At 44.6% G+C, this 22,897-nt stretch overlaps 1 protein-coding gene across 7 annotated transcripts in view; it reads right to left on the minus strand.

Moving 5' to 3' along the window:
- The window catches only part of LOC144604008 (CREB-binding protein-like), a 96,343-nt gene that overhangs the window by 5,865 nt on the left and 67,581 nt on the right, over positions 1–22,897 (minus strand). For all 7 annotated transcript variants that reach the window (XM_078417996.1, XM_078417995.1, XM_078417991.1 and 4 more), the window contains 7 exons: positions 20,429–20,496; positions 17,138–17,288; positions 13,389–13,535; positions 12,370–12,483; positions 10,235–10,400; positions 8,020–8,187; positions 3,415–3,576 (listed from right to left, as the gene is read on the minus strand). In XM_078417996.1, coding sequence (XP_078274122.1) covers positions 3,415–3,576; positions 8,020–8,187; positions 10,235–10,400; positions 12,370–12,483; positions 13,389–13,535; positions 17,138–17,288; positions 20,429–20,496 — 976 coding nt within the window. The remainder of the gene's footprint in view (positions 1–3,414; positions 3,577–8,019; positions 8,188–10,234; positions 10,401–12,369; positions 12,484–13,388; positions 13,536–17,137; positions 17,289–20,428; positions 20,497–22,897) is intronic.

A 22,897-nucleotide genomic window follows, 5' to 3' on the forward strand; every position in this document is an offset into this window, starting at 1 on the left:
TATGGTGGAGTAACTCAGCGGGACAGGCAGCATTGCTGGAGAGAAGGCGATACAGAAATACAGGGGAGTGGGCGATCCAGAGATAAAATGTAGTCAGAGACAGTAAGACTGGTCGGAGAACTGGGAAGGAGGAGGGGATGGAGAGAGAGGGAAAGCAAGGGCTACTTGAAGTTTTGTGAAATCAATGTTCATACCACTGGGGTGTAAGCTACCCAAGTGAAATATGAGGTGCTGGGCCTGACTCTGACAATGGAGAAGGCCCAGGACTGAAAGGTCAGTGTGGGAATGGGAGGGGGAGTTGAAGTGTTGAGCAACCGGGAGATCACGTAGATTTAGGCGGACAGAGCGAAGATGTCCAGCGAAACGATCGCCGAGCCTGCGCTTGGTCTTGCCGACATACAGGAATCCACACCTGGAACAGCGGATACCAGTAGATGAGGTTGGATGCAGTGAAAGTGAACCTCTGCCTCACCTGAAAAGACTGTTGGGGTCCTTGGACGGAGTCGAGGGGGGAGATATAGGGACAGGTATTGCATTTCCTGCGTTTGCAGGGGAAAGTACCTGGGGAGGGGGTAGTTTGGGTGGGAAGGGACGAGTTGATCAGGGAGTTGCGGAAGGACAGTCTCTGCATAAAGCGGAAAGGTGGAGATGGGAAGATGTGGCTAGTAGTGGGATCCCGTTGGAGGTGGTGAAAATGTCAGAGGATTATGTGCTGTATGCTACGGCTGATGGGGTGGAAGGCGAGGACAAGGGGGACTCTGTCCTTGTTACGAATGGGGGGAGGGGGAGCAAGAGCGGAGCTGCGGGATATCGAGGAGACCCTAGTGAGAGCCTCATCTATAATGAAAGAGGGGAACCCCCGTTCCCTAAAGAATGAGGACATCTCCGATGACCTGGTGTGGAACACCTCATCTTGGGCACAGATGCGGGGTAATGGAGGAATTGGTAGTAGGGGACAGAGTCTTTACAGGAAGCAGGGTGGGAAGAAGCGTAGTCAAGATAGCTATGGGAGTCAGTGGGTTTATAATAGATGTCAGTCGATATCTGTCTCCTGTGATGGAGACGGTGAGGGAAATGTCAGAGATGACATTTGAAGTGAATTTGAATTTGAGTGCAAGATGGAAATTAGTCATGAAGTTAATGAAGTCAGTGAGTTCTGCATGGGTGCAGGAGGTAGCGGAGGTAGTGTTCGGGGATAGGGCCAGTGTACGCCTGGAACAGTGATTGTTCGACGCACCCTACAGAGGCAAGCATAGCTGGGGCCCATGCGAGAGCCCATAGCTATGCCTTGGATTTGGAGGAAGTGGGAGGAGTCGAAGGAGAAGTTGTAAAGTTTATAAGGACCAGGTCTGCTAGGCGGAGGAGAGTGTTAGTAGACAGATATTGGCTGGTTCTGCGGTCGAGGAAGAAACAGAGGGCTTTAAGACCTTCCTGGGGGGGATGGAGGTGTATTGACTGAACATCCATAGTGAAGATGAGGTAGTGGGGGCCTGAAAACAGAAGTAATTAAAGGGAAGAAAGGACGTGTGAGATGTCTTGGACATCTGTAGGGAGGGATTAAACCAAGGATGATAGGATGGAGTCGAGGTATGTGGAAATTAATTCAGTGGGACATGAACAAGCAGAAACAATGGGTCTGCCAGGGCAGTCCTGTTTGTTGATTTTGGGGAGAAGATAAAATGAGGCCTTGCGGGGCTGGGGAACAATAAGGTTGGAGGCTTTGGAGGACAGACAGCCGGAAGTAATGAAATCTGAAATGGTGTGTGATATTAAGGCCTGGTGTTTGTCTGTGGGATCATGGTCCAAGGATAAGTAGGAGGAGGTGTCTGAGAGTTGTCGCCTGGTCTCAGCCTGGTAGTGGTCAGCGCGCCAGACTACCAGGGCACCTACCTTGTCAGCGGGTTTGATTATAATGTCGAGTTTGCTGCAGAGTGAGCAGAGGGCTATACGTTCAGAGGGGGAGAAGTTAGAGTAGGTAAGGGGAGTGGAAAAGTTGAGACGGTTGATGTCACGTTTGCAGTTGAAAATAAAAAGGTCTAGAGAAGGTAGAGAGCCATCTGGGCGAGTCCAAGAGGAAGGGACTGGTGGAGACAGGAGGGGTCATCACTGGGTGATGAGGACTCCTTCCCATAGAAAAAGGCACGGAGGGGAAGGTGACGGAAGAAAAGCTCTATGTCATGGCGGACCCGGAACCCATTGAGATGGGGGCGGAGGGGAACAAAGGTGAAGCCTCTGCTGAGGGCAGACTGTTCCGTACCAGAAAGGGGGAGGCCAGGGGGGGATGGTGAAGACGCGACAAGGGTGGGGTCGGGGTCGGAGAAGGGCAGATGAGTAGATGGCCTGAGGTGAGTAGATGGCCTGGGGGGGATGGTGGGTGTTCAGAGAGGAGGGGGACATGACTATTGTATGGGTGGGGAGTAGCCCCATAATTATAATAATTATAGAACAGTCCATAATTATTACCTTTCTTCAGAGATGCTGCCTGACCCACTGAGCTACTTTAGTGTCTTCTTTTGTAAACCAGCACTGCACTTCTTTGTTTCTACAAAAAAAATTCGAGTTTGCCTTTGAGGCACTAACATTAATTTAGCAGAGGATGAGGCAATTCTGTGTTCTCTGCCAGTTAATCTTTTATCTCTCTCTCTCTCTCTCTCTCTCTCTCGCACAACACTCCAAAACCTCGACTGCTGGAAACGCAGCAGTGGCTACCTCTGCGGTAATAAACAAAGCTGCAGCAATTCTGCAAGGATTAAGCATTAACTGATGAGATATAATAGGATTAAGTAGGTTTATCCATAAACCTGAAATCTGATATGATGAGATTTTCTACCTCATAAAGGTTCTCTGGATTTCTACTGGTGATGATTTCCTTGAGATGTACACTCCCTACATCTGGGATGTATCTCTTTTTGCAGCCTCAAAAGGTTCTAACTCCACTCCACTCCACGTACTGAAACTGGACACCTGCAAACTGCTTGGTCAAGGGGGATGTATTTCACTGTAGATCAATTCTACCAGGTATAGTTACAAGGGAATTTGATGGACTCCAAATAAACTCTAAACTGCCTTGGTTGCACTGGGGACTTGGGGGCATTGTATTTGTATTGTATTGCTTGTATTGATTCATTGTATTGCTTCTTTATTTTTTATATTGAACTTCTTGTTTATTATAGTGTCTACTGAGTACTATGTTCACATACCTGTTGTGCTGCTGCATGTAAGAATTTCATTATTCCGTTTTGGAACATACGACAATAAAACACTCTTGACTAGAAAGGAGTGTGGCCCTTCTATCTCCTTCACCCCAGTGACTACGAGCTTTCTTAATATTCAGCAGATATGTTTGAGTAGAGCATGTTGTGAAAACAAAGCATTGCTCAGGATGGCTGAGTTTAAATCGCACGCAGACAGTACCTCTTTATGCTTTTCCATCGTGGCATACAGCTTCTGTGACAAGTCATTGGCCACGTTCAGCATCCCAGGCTTTTTCTTGTTAGCTCGACTGATGCTGCTCTTATTTTTATTAGTTTTCTTATTGTTCTTTTTCTTTGCATTTTTGCTGTCTCCTTTCTTTCCCTGGAAATGATATAAAAGGGCACTTAAATGACTGCATACTTCACAGTAGTCTTTTTAAAGGTTAAAGCACAAACTGCTGGAGTCACTCAGCATCTCTGGAAGCATCTCTGGAGGATATGGATAGGTGATGTTTGGGGTCGGGACCTTTCCTCAGACATTTGACCGTTACTTTCTATGGAACATAAAATATTTTACCCAATTTCTTACAACGTTGCTGCCTTCTGGTGTATATATTCAATAGGTAATCATGCTGGAGTTCTGCATATTTATAAAGACCTCTGTGAAGGAATATGGATTTACTCTTTCTGTATTAATCCACATTGTCTTGCACCAAGCCAAGGGGTTGCACTTGAACAGAATATTGTAAGAGGGATCGGGGGGGATCTAAGTCAATCACTCCCTGAATGTGGCAACACAGGTTGATAGACTGGTAAAGAGGGCGTACTGTATACTAGTCTTCATCGGTCGCGTATGAGAGTCAGGAAGGCATGTTGCAGCTTTATAGGTCTTTGGTTAGGCCGCATTTGTAGTATTACGTGCAGTTCTGGTCGTCCCATCACAGGGAGAACGTGAAGGCTTTGGAGAGGGTGCAGAAGACGTTTACCAGAATGCTGCATGTATTAGAGGGTATTAGCTATTAGGAGAGGTTGGACAAACTTGGATTGTTTTCTCTGGAGCGTCAGAGGCTGAGGGGAGACATGATAGAAGTATATAAAATGAAGAGAGGCATCAATAGGGTAACCAGTCAGAACCTGGGGTAGAAACGTCTGGGTACCCAGGGTAGAAATGTCAGACTACAGGGTATAGGTTTAAGGTAAGAGGGTCAAAGTTTAACAGCGGTGTGCAGGGGAAGTTTTATTTTTACAGATTCGTGGTGCCTGGAATACGCTGCCAGTGTTCGGGCTGGAGGTAGATATGAAAATCTGCAAAGAGCGCTTTGCATACGCATGTGGATATGCAGTGGTATGGGTCACAAGCTGGCAGAGGAGAGTAGTTTAACTTAGCATCATGTTTGACACTGACATTGTGGGCTGAAGGGCCTGTTCCTGTGCTGTACTGTATCATGTTCATAACAAACATAGACGAGCTGCTGTGCCAGTGCTGAGCGTGACTGGAGTAGGACGTGTACCCAGGTGCAGTGTACATGGGAAGGCCCGTTATTTTTCCATAAGATAATCGTGCCACTACTGATTGCAAGCACAGATTCCATAATGGCAGCATGAACTACTTTTGCGGACTACAATGTCTATACGGGACAATATGTGCTCCCTGGCAAATTCTTCAACAACAGAATCATGGCCTAATGTAGCTGTTGTAATGCTAAACTTCAAACACCCATCTTTTGGCCTTGATGAAATCACACAGGTTCCAAATTCGCATGTGCCCAAACACCAAAACAGAAACTAAACAAATATTTATATCACTGTTTAAAATAGCATATTCTTCATGTACAAATGTACCACAACTGGTAAAGATCAATAAAAAAGATCATTGTTGGGACACAAGATATTCATTGCAAAGTGGAAAGGCAGCACTCAGTTCAATAAACCTCTTTGCCTAAAGTTTGAGCAAAGGATCTAGTCTGTTTCTCCCTCCATCGTTGCTGCCAGACCTGATTTGCTGAGTCTTTTGTTTTTATTTCCAATTTCCAGCATGCCCAGTATTATGCTCTTACATAGAAACATAGAAAAATAGGTGGAGGAGTAGGCCATTCAGCCCCTCGAGCCAGCACTGCCATTCAACATGATCATGAGTGATCATCTAAAATCAGTACCCCGTTCCTGCTTTTTTTCCCCCATATCCCTTGATTCCGATAGCCCTAAGAGCTAAATCTAACTCCCTCTTGAAAACATCCAGTGAATTGGCCTCTACTGCCTTCTGTGGCAGTGAATTCCTTATCTCAGTCCTAAATGACCTACCCCTTATTCTTAAACTGTGACCACTGGTTCTGGACTCTCCCAACATCAGGAATATTTTTCCTGCATCTAGCCTGTCCAATCCTTTAAGAATTTTATGTTTCCATAACATCCCCTCTCATCCTTCTAAATTACAGTGAATACAAGCCCAGTCGACCCATTCATTCATCATATGTCAGTCCCGCCATCCTGGGAATTAACCTGGTGAACCTACTTTGCACTCTCTCAATAGCAATAATGTCCATCCTCACATTAGGAGACCAATTGCACACCATACTCCAGGCGCGGTCTCACCGGGGCCCTGTACAAATGCAGTATAGGACCTCCTTGCTCGTAAACTCCAATCCTCTCGCAATAAAGGCCAACATACAATTAGTTTTCTTCACTGCCTGCTGTACCTGCATGCTTACTTTCAGTGACTGATGTACAAGGAAACCCAGGTCTCGTTGCACCTCACCTTTTCCTAATCTGACACCATTCAGATAATAATCTGCCTTCCTGTTCTTCCCACCAAAGTGGATAACCTCACATTTATCCACATTAACCCTAACCCTAATGCATCTGCCCACTCACCCAACCAAGTCACTGCAGCCTCATAGCATCCTCATTGCAGCTCACACTGCCACCCAACCTTGTGTCATCCACAAACTTGGAGATGTCACATTTAATTCCCTTGTCTAAATCGTTAATATATATTGTAAATAACTGGAGTTCCAGCACCGAGCCTTGCAGCACCCCACTAGTCACTGCCTGTCATTCTGAAAAGGATCATTCACTGGAATTCTTACTCTTTGCTTGCTGTCTGCCAACCAGTTCTCTATCCATGTCAATACCCTACCCCCAATACCATGCGCTCTAATTTTGCAAACTAATCTCTTGTGTGGGAACTTATCAAAGGCTTTTTGAAAGTCCAGATACACCACATCCACTGGCACTCCCTTATTCATTCTACTTGCTACATCCTCAAAAAATCCAGATTAGTCACTCATGATTTCCCCTTCATAAATCCATGCTGACTTTTTTTTCATATTATTTTCATATTTCAGATACAGCGCGGAAACAGGCCTTTTCGGCCCACCAAGTCCGCACCGCCCAGTGATCCCCGCACACTAACACTATCCTACTCACACTAGGGACAATTTTTACATTTACCCAGTCAATTAACCTACATACCTGTACGTCTTTGGAGTGTGGGAGGAAACCGAAGATCTCGGAGAAAACCCACGCAGGTCACGGGGAGAACGTACAAACTCCTTACAGTACAGCACCCGTAGTCAGGATCGAACCTGAGTCTCCGGCGCTGCATTCGCTGTAAAGCAGCAACTCTACCGCTGCGCTACCGTGCCGCCCCTCCTACTTTGACCGATCCTGTCACTGTTTTCCAAATGCGCTGCTATAGCAGCTTTAACAATCAACTCAAGCATTTTCCCCACTGCCGATGTAAGGCTAATTGGTCTATAATTGCCCGTTTTCTGTCTTCAGTCCCAACAGTTTACCCAACACCATTTCCTGACTAATGTGGATTCCCTTCAGTTCCTCCCTTCCACTAGATCCTCGGTCCCCTAGTATTTCAGGGAGATTGTTTGTGTCTTCCTTAGTGAAGACAGAACCAAAGTACTTGTTTAACTGTTCTGTCATTTCCTTGTTTCCCCATTATAAATTCACCTGTCTCTAATTGTCAGGGACCATCATTTGTCTTCACTAATCTTTTCCTTTTTACATATCTAAAGAAGCTTTTAGAGTCAGTTTTTATATTCCCCGCAAGCTTTCTTTCATGCTCTTTTTCCCTCTCTTAATTAACCCCTTTGTCATCCTCTGAATTCTAAATTCCTCCCAGTCTTCCGGTTTGCTGCTTCCTCTGGCCAATTTATATGCCTTTTCCTTGGATTTAACACTATCCTTGATTTCCCTCGTTAGCCACGGTTAAGCCGCCTTCCCCGTTTTATTTTTTCGCCATCAGAGATGAACAATTTTTGGAGTTCATCCATGCGGTCTTTAAACCTTTGCCATTGCATCTCCACCATCAACCCTTTAAGTATAATTTGCCTGTCTATCCTAGCCAATTCCCTTCTCATATCTTCAAAGTCTCCTTTCTTTACGTTCAGGGCACGAGTCTCTGAATTAACTGTGCCACTTTCCATCCTAATGCAGAGTTCCACCATATTATGGTCATTGTTGCCCAAGGGGCTTTGCACAAGAAGATCGCTAACTAATCCTTCCTCAATACCCAGTCTAGGATGGCCTGTCCTCCAGTCAGTTCTTCTCCATATTGGTTTAAAAGACCATCCCGTATACATTCCAGGAAATCCTCCTCCTCAGCGCTGCTACCAATTTGGTTGGCCCAATCTACATGTAGATTAAAGTCACCCATGATAACTCTTGTATTATGTGTTGTTCTATTTCAAAGCAATTTATGAAAGTTTGTAAAGTGCAACCCTTGCTGCTTCAGAGGCTGTAATCGAAGAGTTAAAACATTCAGTACATTTAATGTTCATGACATCCATCGCAGCCACTTCCCAACACTCACATCTGGCATTTCACTGGGAATGCTATTCTCCTCTCTCTTCCGTTCCTCTTCTTCCTGTTCCAACTCTTTTATGCTTTCTTCAAGAACATTGGGCCAAAAATCACCTTCGAAATAAGGCAACTCACTTGCACTGGTCAACCGGTCTTCTGTTGCTTGTTTGAAGATATCCTACCACCAAATCACAACTAAATTAACATTGAATAACATGCTGTTTTTTTATATGGGATTCACGCAGCACAGTATGTACACATGGAAAATGGTCAAATGGTCATGTTATTTAAAAAATATACATATTGCCCGTTACTCTCCTCTGATTATCGAGAAATTTAGTGTCTCAAATATAATTATCTTTGCCCTTTTGGTAACGTGAAATTATCAATGTTGTGTCAGCACTTCGAGATATTTGTACTAATAAGAATTGATCTACTGAAGGTTTTCCACATACTTAATAGAAGTTGCTGAGTTGTGCTGTGTGCGATGGCTGGCTGAGGGCATCACTTAGATCCGCCTACTATCCCATGTCAAAGATTTGAAACACAATGATTTGGTTTGATGAAAAAGATATCAATGGATAAGGTTTGGAGCTGATGATAGAAACAAACTGTTCTTGTAATCATGTTTAGGTGGAATTAATTGAACCATGCTTCGACCATGTTTCCATGCTGTATCTTTAAAACTTAAAACTCAAACTTAAAATGGAAAATACACATGGCAAGAAAGCACAGCAATGTTCCTTAGAAGGCTTGGAAGTTCAGCACGTCCCCAACAACTCTCACCAACTACAGATGCGCCGCAGAAAGCATTTTATCGGGATGCATCGCAGCCTGGTTTGGGAGCAGCTTCATCCAAGATCGCAAGAAATTGCAGAGAATTGTGGACGCAGCCCAGACGTAAACCAACTTCCTTTCCATTAACTCGATCTGCACTTCATGCAGCATCGGCAAAGCCACCAGCATAATCAAGGGCCCGTCTCACCATGGCCACTCCCTCTTCTCCCCTCTGCCTTCTGGCAAGAGGTACAGAAGTTTGAAAAAGCATACCTCCAGATTCAGGGACAGCTTCTTAATAGGCAACTGAACTATCCTCCCATCGACTAGAGTGCAATCTTGCCCCTCCCCCCCCCCCCCATCCTCATTGGAGACCTTGTAACTATCTTTAATTAGACTTTATCTTGCACTAAATGTTGTACCCTTTATCCTTTACTGTGCATCAGATTATGCATCATGCATAGTCTGACTGGATAGCACGCAAACAAAAGGTTTTCACAGTACATCGGTACACATGCCAATAATATACTAAACTAAACAGACTTGGAGCTTGGTGCCACTAATGCCGCCACCCTGGTGGCCGCTCTGCAAACTAATGGCACCAGGTCGCCGGACCAGAGATCTGGCCTTTAGTGACATTCTCATTGTTGTGCTATCAAAGGTCAGGAATTTCAACACTCGCAACAACTTTGAATATTATAAAAGATTTAAATTTCCCATTAAACAAAAATTAAACTTTCCACTTTCCTGGGCGTAGATCATAGAAAGCAATGTAAAGACCTTGATGTCACAATAGACTTTCTGAAAGTTACCTCCTTTTTCAAAAGCAGAAAACAGGATTTCCCAGTGTGAACTTTTAGTACTTTGAGCTATCCACAGATTAGGGAAGAACCTAAAAATAGACACAAAGTGCTGGAGTAACTCAGGCAGGTCAGCGGGTCAGGCAGCATTTCTAGAGGAAAGGATAGATGAGATTTTGGGTCAGGACCCTTCTTCAGACCTGAACCGAAACGCCACCTCTCCGTTTCCTCTGGAGATGCTGTCTGACCCGTTGAGTTACTCCAGCACTCAGCAGTTACATGCCACAAATATTCCCTCTAATTAGTACTAATGTAGTTTTCTCTGACAATTAGTAAGTTGACGACCTGTTCAAACATGTTAAGACTTACATAGGATTATAAATATTCAGTTTGTTTGGTCAAAGCATACTTTAAGAGCAACTTTCCTAGTGGTCTTCCTTGTCCCAGTTGGGAGCTGGAATATTTCAACATGAGAATGTGTGAGACATGGAGTCAGGGCCCTGGGGAGATGTGCGGTCAAATGAGTTGTACAGGTCTACAATGGTCAGCATGATAAAGCAACACCTTGAAAGGAGCTGGGTTACATTGAGGAATGCACGTTAACTACTTGTTAACACAGGGATAGAACAATAGAACATCAGAACTAACCTTGTAATCGTGTATGATTCGCTCAGCAAAAGCTTTATCCAGCATTTTCTTATACCATTCCTGTAACCGTTTGGGTTTGGGGATCTTCTGATCGACCGGGTGGCAATGGAAGATGTAATCATCACCTTCACTGGGAGGACATGCCCAGATGTGGCCCTGTGTATACCTGTGCACGACAGTGGATCACAGGTAAAATAAAGCATTGAGCTGTAGCCACAAATTGTGCTGAAAGACGCAGGGAAAAGTGCAAGCACACCAACATATTGCAGGTTAAACAGTTCGAATATTCTTTATCTGAATGGAGATTATAATTCCCTTGTTTTTACAGTTTCACAATACATTTTGATGTAAATAATATTTGGCTTTAAATACCTATAGCTGTACTTCAAAACAGAAGGAATGGGAGCAAGAACAGATCATCCAGCACATGATGATCATGGCAGGTCCTCTAGCTCCACTCAGTGACATTGTGCTGACTTTCACTTTCCACCTTATCTCCACATCCCTTGTTCCCAGGGAGCCAAATATTGATCAAGCTTTCTGAAGTGAAGAGTTCCAAACATTCACAACTGTGTGAGTGAAGGCATTTATCCACAAACTCTGGTTTTAGAACTCCCAGCCAAGAACACTGCCTCTCATCATCCAAACTGTTAGGTATTTAAAACCAAAGATCATTTACAACAAAATGTATTGTAATAGAAAAACAAGGGAAATATAATTGGAATAGAAGTATTTTGTTAGGAAAAAAGGACTTAGGATTTGTATGAATATTGAGAATGCACATACGCAAAGAGTGTGTCAAGAAAAATTTTCTCATGCAGAAAAGTAGATGGATGGTGGGATGGCTACAGTTCATTTACAAAATAAAATGATTAACTCTTCAATGAAGACATTTCCAAATGAACAGATCAAGCTGTTAGTCAGTTGGGGTTGTAAGGAATTATTGTAAGGAATTATGCACCCTGACCCTGACTGAGATATCGGAATCATCATCAGACACATGTGAGGTGCTGGGATAACTAGAAGATGGCTAATGCAGGCATGTGAGTGAGGTCAAAAAGAAAAAGAGGAAAAGATCCGAGCGCTTGCGCAAGGTGTACAGCGGGGGTCAAAAATTCACACCCAAAATTCCCAGTTTCAAGCCTCTTTTAGTGCATTTCAAAGTAAAAAATAGACATTACAAAATAATGTGAATATGTCACTGTACACTAATAACATTTTGAAGTAAATTCGCACATTAATTGATAATCAGCCCTAAAAGGTGGTAATTGGCTTTTCTGCTGTGTTTTATATTTTAACCCTGTCTTACTTAATTTAGTTATATAATCTTGTACTTAAATTTAATATTTACTCATTACAGTTCCACCATTGATTTTCTGGCACATTTGGTTCCAGAACTTTGCTGGTTTATCTAGCAGGCCAAGGAAGACGGCTATGGGGATAGATTTGCTGGCTCCAACTGGGCTGGAGTTCCAGAGCCCCGGCGGCAGGTTGCAAATTCAACCCACCGAACGGCCGCGGAAGTCCCTATGAGGTTGAGATTGGCTACCTTGCCCAGCCTAGGTGCCACATTTTCGGGAAGACTTCCACGGCGCAGGGGATTTCTCGCGGAACCTCTGGCGACTTCTAGCAACCAAATTGACAAATTGGCCATGGAAGTCCCGATGAGGTAGAGATTGGCTGCCTTGCCCAGCCTAGGTGCCACATTTCCAGGGAGACTTCCAGCGCGCAGGGGGGGGGGGGGATTTCTCGCAGAACCCCTAGTGACCTCTAGCGGAACCCACTGTTCATTACAAGTCTATACAGCGTTTTTTTTCCCTTTCTTTTTCGATCCGATTTCTCCATTTATTTGGCAAAGTGAAAAATGCAGAAACCATGCAAAAACCGCGGAAAATGGATTTTAAAAACACGGAAATCCGCGGAAAATTCACATGCCTGCTAATGTTGTGACTAGATGTCTGCAAAGAAAAACCTGGGAACTTTGGACCAATGAGTCTAACATCTGTGGAATGAAATTTACTGGAGAGGACTCTGAAAGAAAAGATATACATGCATTTGGAAAGACATGGGTTGATTAGCAGTAGTCAGCATGGTTTTGTGTGGGGGAGCTTGTCTCAGGGAAAAATTGAACTTACCCAAGCTTTTTCACATATTCCAGGTAACCAATTAAGATTTCATGATAGACTGCAGTTCTTAGGCATCTTGGGCGGAAGAAGTGAATACTATCAAGGTATGATATGTACACACGCCTGCAAGAGAAATAGTATCAGACATTAGCAAGAATCAAGTTCATTGTAGCTGAAGAGACACCTAGTCAGTAAACTTGCCAGCTCTTGAACGTAATAAAAAGGAACTGCAGATGCTAGTTTATACCAAAGATAGACACAAAATCTGGAGTAATTCAGCGGGTCAGGCAACATCTCTGGAGAAAATGTATAGGCGACGTTTCGGGGTGGGACCTTTCTTCGTCAATCTGAAAAAGGGTCCCGACCCAAAACTTAATTTATCCATGTTCTCCAGAGATGTTGCCTGACCCCCTGACTTACTCCAGCATTTTGTGTCTTTTTATTAACCAATATTTGCAGTTCCCTGTGCCTCCAACTTGTGTTTAACTGAACTTCAATTGTTAAAAAATGGCAAAACACAAAATACTAGAGGAAATAAGCAGGTCAGGCAACATCTGTGGAGGTAATATTGTGAGGGAGAAAGCTGGAAAAGAGATCAACGGATCAAAGCCTAGCAATTGATGAGTGGAGAAACAAGAGAGAAATGCAAATTTTTGTCCATAGGGCATGGGAAAGATGTAACTGTGGTAGGATCAACCCCCCACCTCTCTTTTCCATGCCCCCTCACGTGATTTCTCCCACCTCTCATCTGTATCCAGTTGCCAGGCTTGTCTCACTCCCACTGCTTTTCCAATTTTCTTCCCCCTCTCCATCAGTCTGAAGGGTCCCGACCTGAAACGTCGCTTGCCCATTCTCTTCACAGATGGTGCTTAACCGGCTAAGTTCCTCCAGATTCCAGCATTTGCAGTTCCTTGTGTCTCCATTATTAAAGTCGGGTGAGATTTCATTTGCCCTTTCCCAACTACATGACCCAAAAGAGGCTGTATCTAAATAACCTGCTGTATTGTGCAGGTATGTTGTGTCAGTACCTTGTATTGGGAGTTGGACAGTCAGAGCCATATTCCTGTACATGCATTCCAAAGAAACAGACATCCACACCGTCAATCTCCTCAAAAGCAAAGAGCGCTTTTGTTCTGTAAGGAAACGTTTCTGACATTTCACCCGTATCCACAAACCTGAAATACAAAAAGCCACAATTAGGCATTGACATCAGATCACAATCTTCTCCCAACAGTGAGTACAAAAAAAGTCTCCTATTTATAAAGTAAGACTATGGTAGGAATTGCATGAATTGAAAAAATAAAGTCTGTTTAACATTAAACCATCTACATAAAACCAACCATTAGTTTATCCTTTCTTCCCAAAACTGTCCCATGAACTCTGAGCAAAAGTAACAAACCCAGGCAAAAAATCAATAGCAAAATGCTGCAGCTGCTAGATATCAGAAAATCCTGGAAATAGTCAGTTGGCACGGATTGCCTGGCTAGCTGTGTGTTTCCAGCATTTTCTGGTGTTACTATACTAGTCAATGTTGGTTATCTACAAATGAAGGAGCTTAATTACATTCCTCCTCACAGCCTGTGGTCATGAGCAATGAAATGTCTAGAGTTTGTGCCCATCAGCATCACTGTAATTGGAGCAAAGTCATGTTTGGTTTAGAGATACAGTGTGGAAACAGGCTCTTCAGCCTACCAAGTCCGTGCTGACCTAGTTCTATGTTATCTCATTTTCACACACTACACGCTAGGGACAATTTATAGAAGCCAACCAACCTGCACATTTTTTGAGTGTGGGAGGAAACTGAAGCACCCAGAGCATACCCACAAGCTCACAGGGAGAACGTACAAACTCCATACAGACACCACCCATAGTCATGATCGAACCTGGGTCTCCGGCGCTGTAAAGCAGCAACTCTACTTTGTAATCGGATTTCCTTTTACTATTCCAGCTGAGCCCATCAGATGTCTTTCCTTTTCTTTTTACTTCATAATATCCCTCCGTGCTCTCATCTAACTACCACAGCCTCAACCTTCTTCCCCATCTCTATCTGGCTTTTTCAAGCTCATCTTGTCCAAGGCCAATCCCATTTATTTCTGGCCCTTTTTACTCAACTCAGGAACACCTTTCCATTTCTCAGCTTCCATGCTGACATTGATTGATATCCCCATCTCCTGTTGGGGGACACAGTGGTGCAGTTGGTAGAGCTGCTGCTTCGCAGCGCCAGAGACACAGGTTTGAATCTGATCTCGGGTGCTGTCGGTGTGGAGTTTGCATATTCTCCCTGTGACTGCATGGGTCCCCTTTGGGTGCTCCAGTTTCGTCTCACATCCCAAAGATTTGTGGGTTTGTAGGTTAATTGGCCTGTGTATATTACCCCTTGTAGGGAGCAGTTGAGAAAGTGGGATAACAGAACAAGTGTGAACAGGTGATCAATGGTCGGTGTAGACTCCGTGGGCGAAGGGCTCCTTTCCAGGCTGTATGTTTCAATGTAATTCAAAGTAAGACCACATTAACCCATGAATTAACCAACTACAGTTCTATCCAACAAGACTAAGGAGTTGGTGGTGGACTTTAGGAGGAGAGGAACATCTCAGTCGGTGTCTGTCTCCATCAATGGTGTGAATGTGCAGTTTACCAGGGAGTACAAATACCTTGGAGTGTACCTGGACAGTAAACTGGACTGGTCCAGGAACACTGAGGCCCTGTACAAGAAGGGACAGAGCTGGTTGAACTTTTTGAGAAGGCTCCCCTCCTTCAACATCGGCAGTAAGATGCTGCAGATGTTCTACCATTCGGTGGTAGCCAGTGCCATCTTCTTTGCTGCTGTGTGCTGGGGCAGCAGGGCGAAGGCTGCGGACACCAATAGGATCAGCAAACTCATCAGGAGGGCCGGCTCTGTCCTGGGGGTGGAGTTGGATTCATGGGAGGTGGTCTTGGAGGGGAGGATGCTCCACAAACTGCAGAACATCCTGGACAATACAGCTCACCCCCTCCATGACACTGGTCAACCTGGGGAGTACCTTCAGCAACAGACTGGTTCCACCAAGATGCAGGACAGATCACCACAGGAGATCCTTCTTCCCTGTGGCTATCAAACTTTACAACTCCTCCCCCTTCTGTCGTGGGGTAGACTGATTCACAAAATGCTGGAGTAACTCAGCAGGTCAGGCAGCATCTCGGGAGAGAAGGAATGGGTGACGTTTCGGGTCGAGACCCTTCTTCAGACTGATGTCAGGGGGGCAGGACAAAGGAAGGATATAGGTGGAGACAGGAAGATAGAGGGAGATCTGGGAAGGAGGAGGGGAAGGGAGGGACAGAGGAACTATCTAAAGTTGGAGAAGTCGATGTTCATACCACTGGGCTGCAAACTGCCCAGGCGAAAAATTAGGTGCTGTTCCTCCAATTTCCGGTGGGCCTCACTATGGCACTGGAGGAGGCCCATGACAGAAAGGTCAGACTGGGAATGGGAGGGGGAGATGAAGTGCTCGGCCACCGGGAGATCAGTTTGGTTAATGCGGACCGAGTGCAGGTGTTCAGCGAAGCGATTGCCGAGCCTGCGCTTGGTTTCGCCGATGTAAATGAGTTGACAACTAGAGCAGCGGATGCAATAGATGAGGTTGGAGGAGGTGCAGGCGAACCTTTGTCTCACCTGGAAAGACTGTTTAGGTCCTTGGATAGAGTTGAGGGGGGAGGTAAAGGGACAGGTGTTGCATCTCGTGCGGTTGCAGGGGAAAGTGCCCGGGGTTGGGGTGGTTTGGGTAGGAAGGGACGAGTGGACCAGGGGGTTACGGAGGGAACGGTCTCTGCGGAACGCAGAGAGGGGAGGGGATGGGAAGATATGGCCAGTGGTGGGGTCCCGTTGTAGGTGACGGAAATGTTGGTGGATGATATGTTGGATCCGCTGGCTGGTGGGGTGGAAGGTGAGAACGAGGGGGATTCTGTCCTTGTTGCGAGTAGGGGGATGGGGAGCAAGAGTGGAGCTGCGGGATGTAGAAGAGACCCTAGTGAGAGCCTCATCTATAATGGAGGAGGGGAAGCCCCGTTTCCTGAAGAACGAGGACATCTCGGAAGCCCTAGTGTGAAACACCTCATCCCGGGCGCAGATGCGGCATAGACGGAGGAATTGGGAGTAGGGGATAGGCTTTTTGCTGGGGACCGGGTGGGAAGAAGTGTAGTCCAGATAGCTGTGCGAGTCAGTGGGTTTATAGTAAATGTTCGTCACTAGTCTTAGTCTTAGTGTCACTAGGGGTAGACTGAGACTGACTCCCCTTTCCCCCCCCCCCCCCCCCCCCCACCCATCCCCCCAATCTTTGCACATTCCCCAAGCCTTTCCATTCGTCACTTTAATTTCATGTTTCATGTATTTTGTGTTTTTATGACTGCTGGCAGATCAATTTCCTTCCTGGGATAAATAAAGTTATATCGTATCGTATTGTATCTTCAACTTCACTTTCCTCCTGCGAGCTCCTCAGATTTATTACTGCTCTCACAACTTTGATTTTGTGTTGGCTTGTTCACAACACTGATGTGTCCACACAAAAGCCTTGAATAAATTATTCCGGTGTATGTATTTTCACCCCAGCCCACCTTGACGTGCACTGTTCATCCATGGCTGGCTCATCACCCAGACTACATGCTTTGCCTTCACAACATCATCTGCAGACACCAAGCTTAGCTTAAGGTTTCAAACACATCTTCCTCAGGAGTAAAATATGAATGAACTCCCCAGCAGGCACACCTTCAGTGCCACATGATCTCCCGCTGCTTGTTTACTTGCCTGTTTTTCATTCCTGGTTTAACTTCCACTGTTTTATCCGAGCTAGATACTACACGGACAAAAACTTCCCCAGCTTCAGGATGGTTCTGACGCCGTAGAAATTTATTCACTCTGTCTTCCAAATGATTCCCTAACCTGGTTGTTTGTAACCCTGGAAACAGAAACTCAGCAAAAGTAAACTCATCAGAGGCAGTAACATTCACTTTATGAACTACCTATCTCTTAAGTACAAAACTCTCTGACTTCCTTCCAATATGTTGATCACACTGATATACATGAATGTTTCATTTGTTGGGTAGCAGCCATATAGTGAACAACATGGATTCAAATCCATCACAATGTATAATGATCGTTTATCAACCGATCTTAAAGATCCCATAGACGCAAAATGCTGGAGTAACAGCAGGTCAGGCAGCATCTCTAGAGAGAAGGAATGGGTGACGTTTCGGGTCGAGACCCTTCTTCACCTTCCTTCAGATATCTTCCCCAGAATGACAATTTTAACAAAGTGGACGTAGCAGCACCTTATTCTCAGCCATTCTTTGCTGTCAGTAATAGGCCTGGCCCAATACTGATTCCCATTGCAAATTAAAAGGAATGGGTGATGAGCAGGCTAGGACCCTATTCCTCGGAGCATAGAAACACAGAAAATAGGTGGAGTAGGCCATTCGGCCCTTCATGCCGAATATGATCATGGCTGAACATCAAAAATCAGTACCCCATTCCGGCTTTTTCCTCATGTCCCTTGATTCCCTTAGCCCTAAGAGCTAAATCTAACTCTCTCTTGAAAACTTCCAGTGAATTGACCTCGACTACCTTCTGTAGCAGAGATTTCTACAGATTCACAACTCAGTCCTAAATGGCCTACCCCTTATTCTTAAACCGTAACCCCTGGTTCCGGACTCCCCCAACATCGGGAACATTTCTCCTGCATCTATCCTGTTCAAACCTCCAAAAATTTTATATGTTTCTATTAGATCCCCTCTCATCCTTCTAAATTCCAGTGAATACAAGCCCAGTCGATCCATTCTTTCATCATATGGCAGTCCCGCCATCCCAGGAATTAACCTGGTGAACCTACACTGGTTAGCCAATAGCAATTCCCTCAATAGCAATAATGTCCTTCCTCAAATTAGGAGACCATAATTGTACACAATACTCCAGGTGCAGTCTCACCAGGGCCCTGTACAACTGCAGTAGGACCTTCCTACTCCTAAACTCAAATCCTCTCGCAATGAAGGCCAACATGCCATTAGCTATCTTCACTGCCTGCTGCACCGGTATGCCTACCCTCAGTGACTGATGTACAAGCACACCCAGGTCTCGTTGCACCTCCCCTTTTCCTAATCTGACACCATTTAGATAATAATTTGTCTTCCAGTTCTTGCCACCAAAGTAGACAACCTCACATTTATCCACTTTATACTGCCTCTGCCATGCTTCGCCCACTCACCCAACCCATCCAAGTCACCCTGCAGCCTCATAGCATCTTCCTGACAGCTCACACTGCCACCAAGCTTTGTGTCATCCTCAAACCGAGAAAAGTCACATTTAATTCCCCCGTCTAAATTGTTAATAATATATTGTAAACAATTGGGGTCTCAGCACCGAGCCTTGTGGCACCCCACTAGTCACTGCCTGCCATTCTGAAAAGGACCCGTCAATTCCTACTCTTTGCTTCCTGTCTGCCAACCAGTTCTCTATCCACGTCAATACCCTATCCCCAATGCAATGTGCTCTAATCCTGCACACTAATCTCTTGAGTGGAACCTCGTCAAAGGCTTTTTGAAAGCCCAGATACACCACATCAACTGGCTTTCCCTTTTCCATTCTACTTGTTGCATTCTCAAAAAATTCCAAAAGATGAGTCAAGCATGATTTCCCTTTCATAAATCCATGCTGACTTTGACCAATCCCGTCACTCCTTTCCAAATGTGCTGCGATAACATCTTTAATGATCAAAACCAGCATCTTCCTCACTACCTACGTAAGGTACTGCCTATAATTCCCCGTTTTCTCTCTCCCTCCTTTCTTAAAAAGTGGAATTACATTGGCTACCCTCCAGTCCACAGGAACTGATCCAGAGTCGAGAGAACATTGGAAAATGATCACCAATGCATCCACGATTTCTAGAGCCACCTGCTTGAGTACTCTGGGACGCAGACCACCAGGCCTTGGGGATTTATCTGCCTTCAGTCCCAACAGTTTACCTAACACCATTTTCTGACTAATGTGGAGCACAGGAGGACGAGCAGTGATCTTAGAGAGGTGTATAAAATCATGAGATGAATAGATGGGGAAAACGTATTCTCTTGCGCAGAGTAGGGGGAATCGAGAACCAAAGGACATAGGTTTAAGGTGAGGAAGGAAAGATTTAATAGGAACCTGAAGAGCAACCTTTTTAATACAAAGGGTGGTAGATGTGTGGAACGAGCTCCTGGAGGAGGTAATTAAGGCAGGTGCTATTGCAACTTTTATGAAACGTTTAGACAGGTCCATGGATAGGATAGGTTTAGAGGGATATGGGCCAAAAGCAGGCAGGTGGGACTCGTGTAGATGGTCATGGGATATGTTGGTCGGTGTAGGCAAGTTGGGCCAAAGGGCCTATTTCCACACCATATGACTCTATGACAGCACGGGAGAGTACATATGGGCACATGAGCACCAATGAGTGAGATTTTGATCATTTAGTATCGAGCTGCCTAAAGATGAAAGATTGTAGTGCAACTTGGCACAAAAAATTGTGGTAAACAGCAATACTAATTTGTTTGTAATATTCATAGTATTTCTTAAGTGAAATTTTGTTGATTAATTTTATATTTCAATACATGTGGAGGAAATTTGGGGGTTAAATTTGTGACATTGTGCATGTGTAATTATTTTGCCCCCATGCCTGTAGCCTAGGCTCCTTGAGATGAGAAACTGTAAAATATAAAGATAACTAAATTACAAGATGACATCCCTGTTTTTAATAATTTTATGGAATGCATATCTAATGGTATTGTATTGGTTTAATCAGGTCTAATTTGTAGGGTTTACTGTAATCTAAAAAGGTGAGAGACAGTGCAAGTTCTCTGTTAGAACTGTAGATGATTTCAAATATACGAGTGTGGAACAAGGCAGGCCTTGGGATGGATTGGAACACCCAATTATGGAGGCATGGATGAGGATTTTAACCGTGAAGAATTAGGCCACATTTCTCAGATGGAAAGAGGCACAGTTATGGTCAGACGTTTTGTTCATCTCAAGATCAAAAATTGTGCACACCTCTTAAGATATAGAAATACTTACTTTTGGAACTGAATTTATTCTCTTTTCTCGTTTTACCCGCTTTTTTCAAGCAATTGTCACAAATAAAGCTGTAAGAGAAAAGCGATATTAATATTTGATTTACATTCATGAATGATATCTGAAAATTTCATTATGAAGTTAGGCACAATCCAAACTTTCAGAAGGTAAAGACTAAACACCACTGAATTTTATGTTCCATCTTTTCCAATTTTTAAACTTAGGAGAGACAATTATTTTTAATTTGTGGTATTGAAATCACTCCATAAGAATTTGGGCCAATTGAAAGGCACAAGAGAAATAAATTAAAAAGGACATGTGAATCATAAATCTGAAGATGCTCAATCTCAGCTTCTAAACAAGGCTGTGTCTCCAGTATTTGAGTTGCTGTTTACCAGGTCAATCCCAGTAATTGACTATTTTTTCACATATGCATGTTGCTTTTGGCAATTCTTCCTAAGACATGTACTGCACTTGGAGTTCCAGTGGCAATGCAAAGTTGGCCAATTTACAAATGTGGGATATTGGAGTTAGGAGATGATCTAATGTTCTTTTCTGCAGTGTGCCAGTGGAAGAAAGAAACAAAGCAAATACGATTTTAGGAACAGCCTGAATGTTTTATGAAAATGATATCAATAACGCCAGTTTCGAGGTGCAACTAATTAAAGTAGGCCTAGCCTATCCCCTCTTAATTGTTCTTGTGTATCGCCCACCAAAAATGCATAAGGACTTCATCACCCAATTTGCTGATCTGATCTCTAACATTTTGCCAAATTTAACCGGGTCATGATTCTTGGTGACTTTAACATTCATGTTTGCTGTCCCACTAAGCCTCTTGTGAGTGAATTTATGCACCTGGTTGAGTCCTTCAATCTGACTCTTCACACCACGGGACCCACTCACAAGTTAGGCCATACACTCGACCTAGTGACTGTCAGTAAGTTCTCCGAGGCTCTCACAGCTGCCCCCAACATCTGCACTATTGAGGCTTCTCCCCCCCCATCTCAGCACTGAGGATCTCACCTCTTTATTTAATATCACTTGCACTTTCATCCTGGATTCTATCGCTCCCCTTAAAATGAAAAAGCCTAAGCCCAAAGGTCGGCCTTGGCTCAATGACACCACCAGAGCCCCAAGAAGGGAGTGCAGAAAATCAGAACGGAGGTGGAAATGTGACAAGCTTCAAATTTCCTTCGAAATTCTGAGAAACAATCTTCTCAAATACCAGGAAGCAGTAAAGTCTGCGAGAACACAATACTTCTCCGACCTTATCTCCAAAAACTCTCATAACTCCAAGGTCCTATTTAGCACTATTACCTCTGTCATATGTCCCGCCCCCAGTACCAGCTTAGTTGGGTCCCCTGCTAAGTGCAAAGAATTCGCTAAATTTTTCACCAGCAAAGTTGAGAACATTAGAATGAACATTTCCCCTCCCACCCGTGACCTAGCTGTCTCACTAGTCTGTTCATCTAAATTGGACTGTTTCCAACCCGTCACTCTATCCTCCCTTGCAAAGCTTGTCTCCGCTATGAAACCTGCAACCTGCCCCCTTGATCCTGCCCCCACTGCCCTTCTGAAGGATGTCATTGCAATAGCCGGTCCCAGCATCCTCTCTATTATCAACAGTTCTCTGGCCACTGGCACTGTTCCAACCTGTTTCAAACACGCGGTGGTCCAGCCCTTACTGAAAAAACCTAACCTAGACCCCACCTTGCCTAGCAACTACAGACCCATTTCCAAACTGCCATTCCTGTCAAAAGTCCTTGAAAAGGCAACTCTAAACCAATTAGTGCCCTATCTACACCAAAACACCATCCTGGAAAGTTTCCAGTCAAGTTTCAGAGCCCACCACAGCACAGAGTCTGCCTTATTGAAGGTACACAACGACCTGCTTCTCGCCATCGACACCGGCGACTGTGCAATCCTGCTCCTTCTCGACCTCAGCGCAGCGTTCGATACAGTGGACCACACCATCCTTATTGACCGTCTCCGGTACGCTGTTGGCATTGATGGCAGTGCCCTGAGCTGGTTCGTTTCCTACCTCAAAGATAGGAGTTTCGCCATCAACATAGGCAGTTATTCCTCCAGCTAGCCTCTCCTGCGGAGTTCCACAAGGCTCCATCCTAGGCCCCTTCTCTTCTCTCTATACATGCTCCCCCTTGGCCAAATCATTCAAAGGCACGGCATTTCTTTCCACTGCTATGCCGATGACACACAGCTTTACCTCCCCCTGAAACCCAACAACCGGTCAAATTTAAACAGCCTCTTACACTGCCTTGAGGACATAAAATGTTGGATGGCACAGAACTTCCTCCAATAAAACAAAAGCAAGTCTGAGGTCATCCTATTCGGCCCCCCCGACTCCATCAAATCGATAACAGGCAGTCTTGGAAGCCTATCCTGCCTAGTCAAACCGCATGTCAAAAACCTCGGCGTGATATTTGACTCTGCATTAAAGTTTGACAAGCAAGT

Source organism: Rhinoraja longicauda, chromosome 21 (assembly GCF_053455715.1).
Source record: "Rhinoraja longicauda isolate Sanriku21f chromosome 21, sRhiLon1.1, whole genome shotgun sequence".
Taxonomy (NCBI): Eukaryota; Metazoa; Chordata; class Chondrichthyes; order Rajiformes; family Arhynchobatidae; genus Rhinoraja; species Rhinoraja longicauda.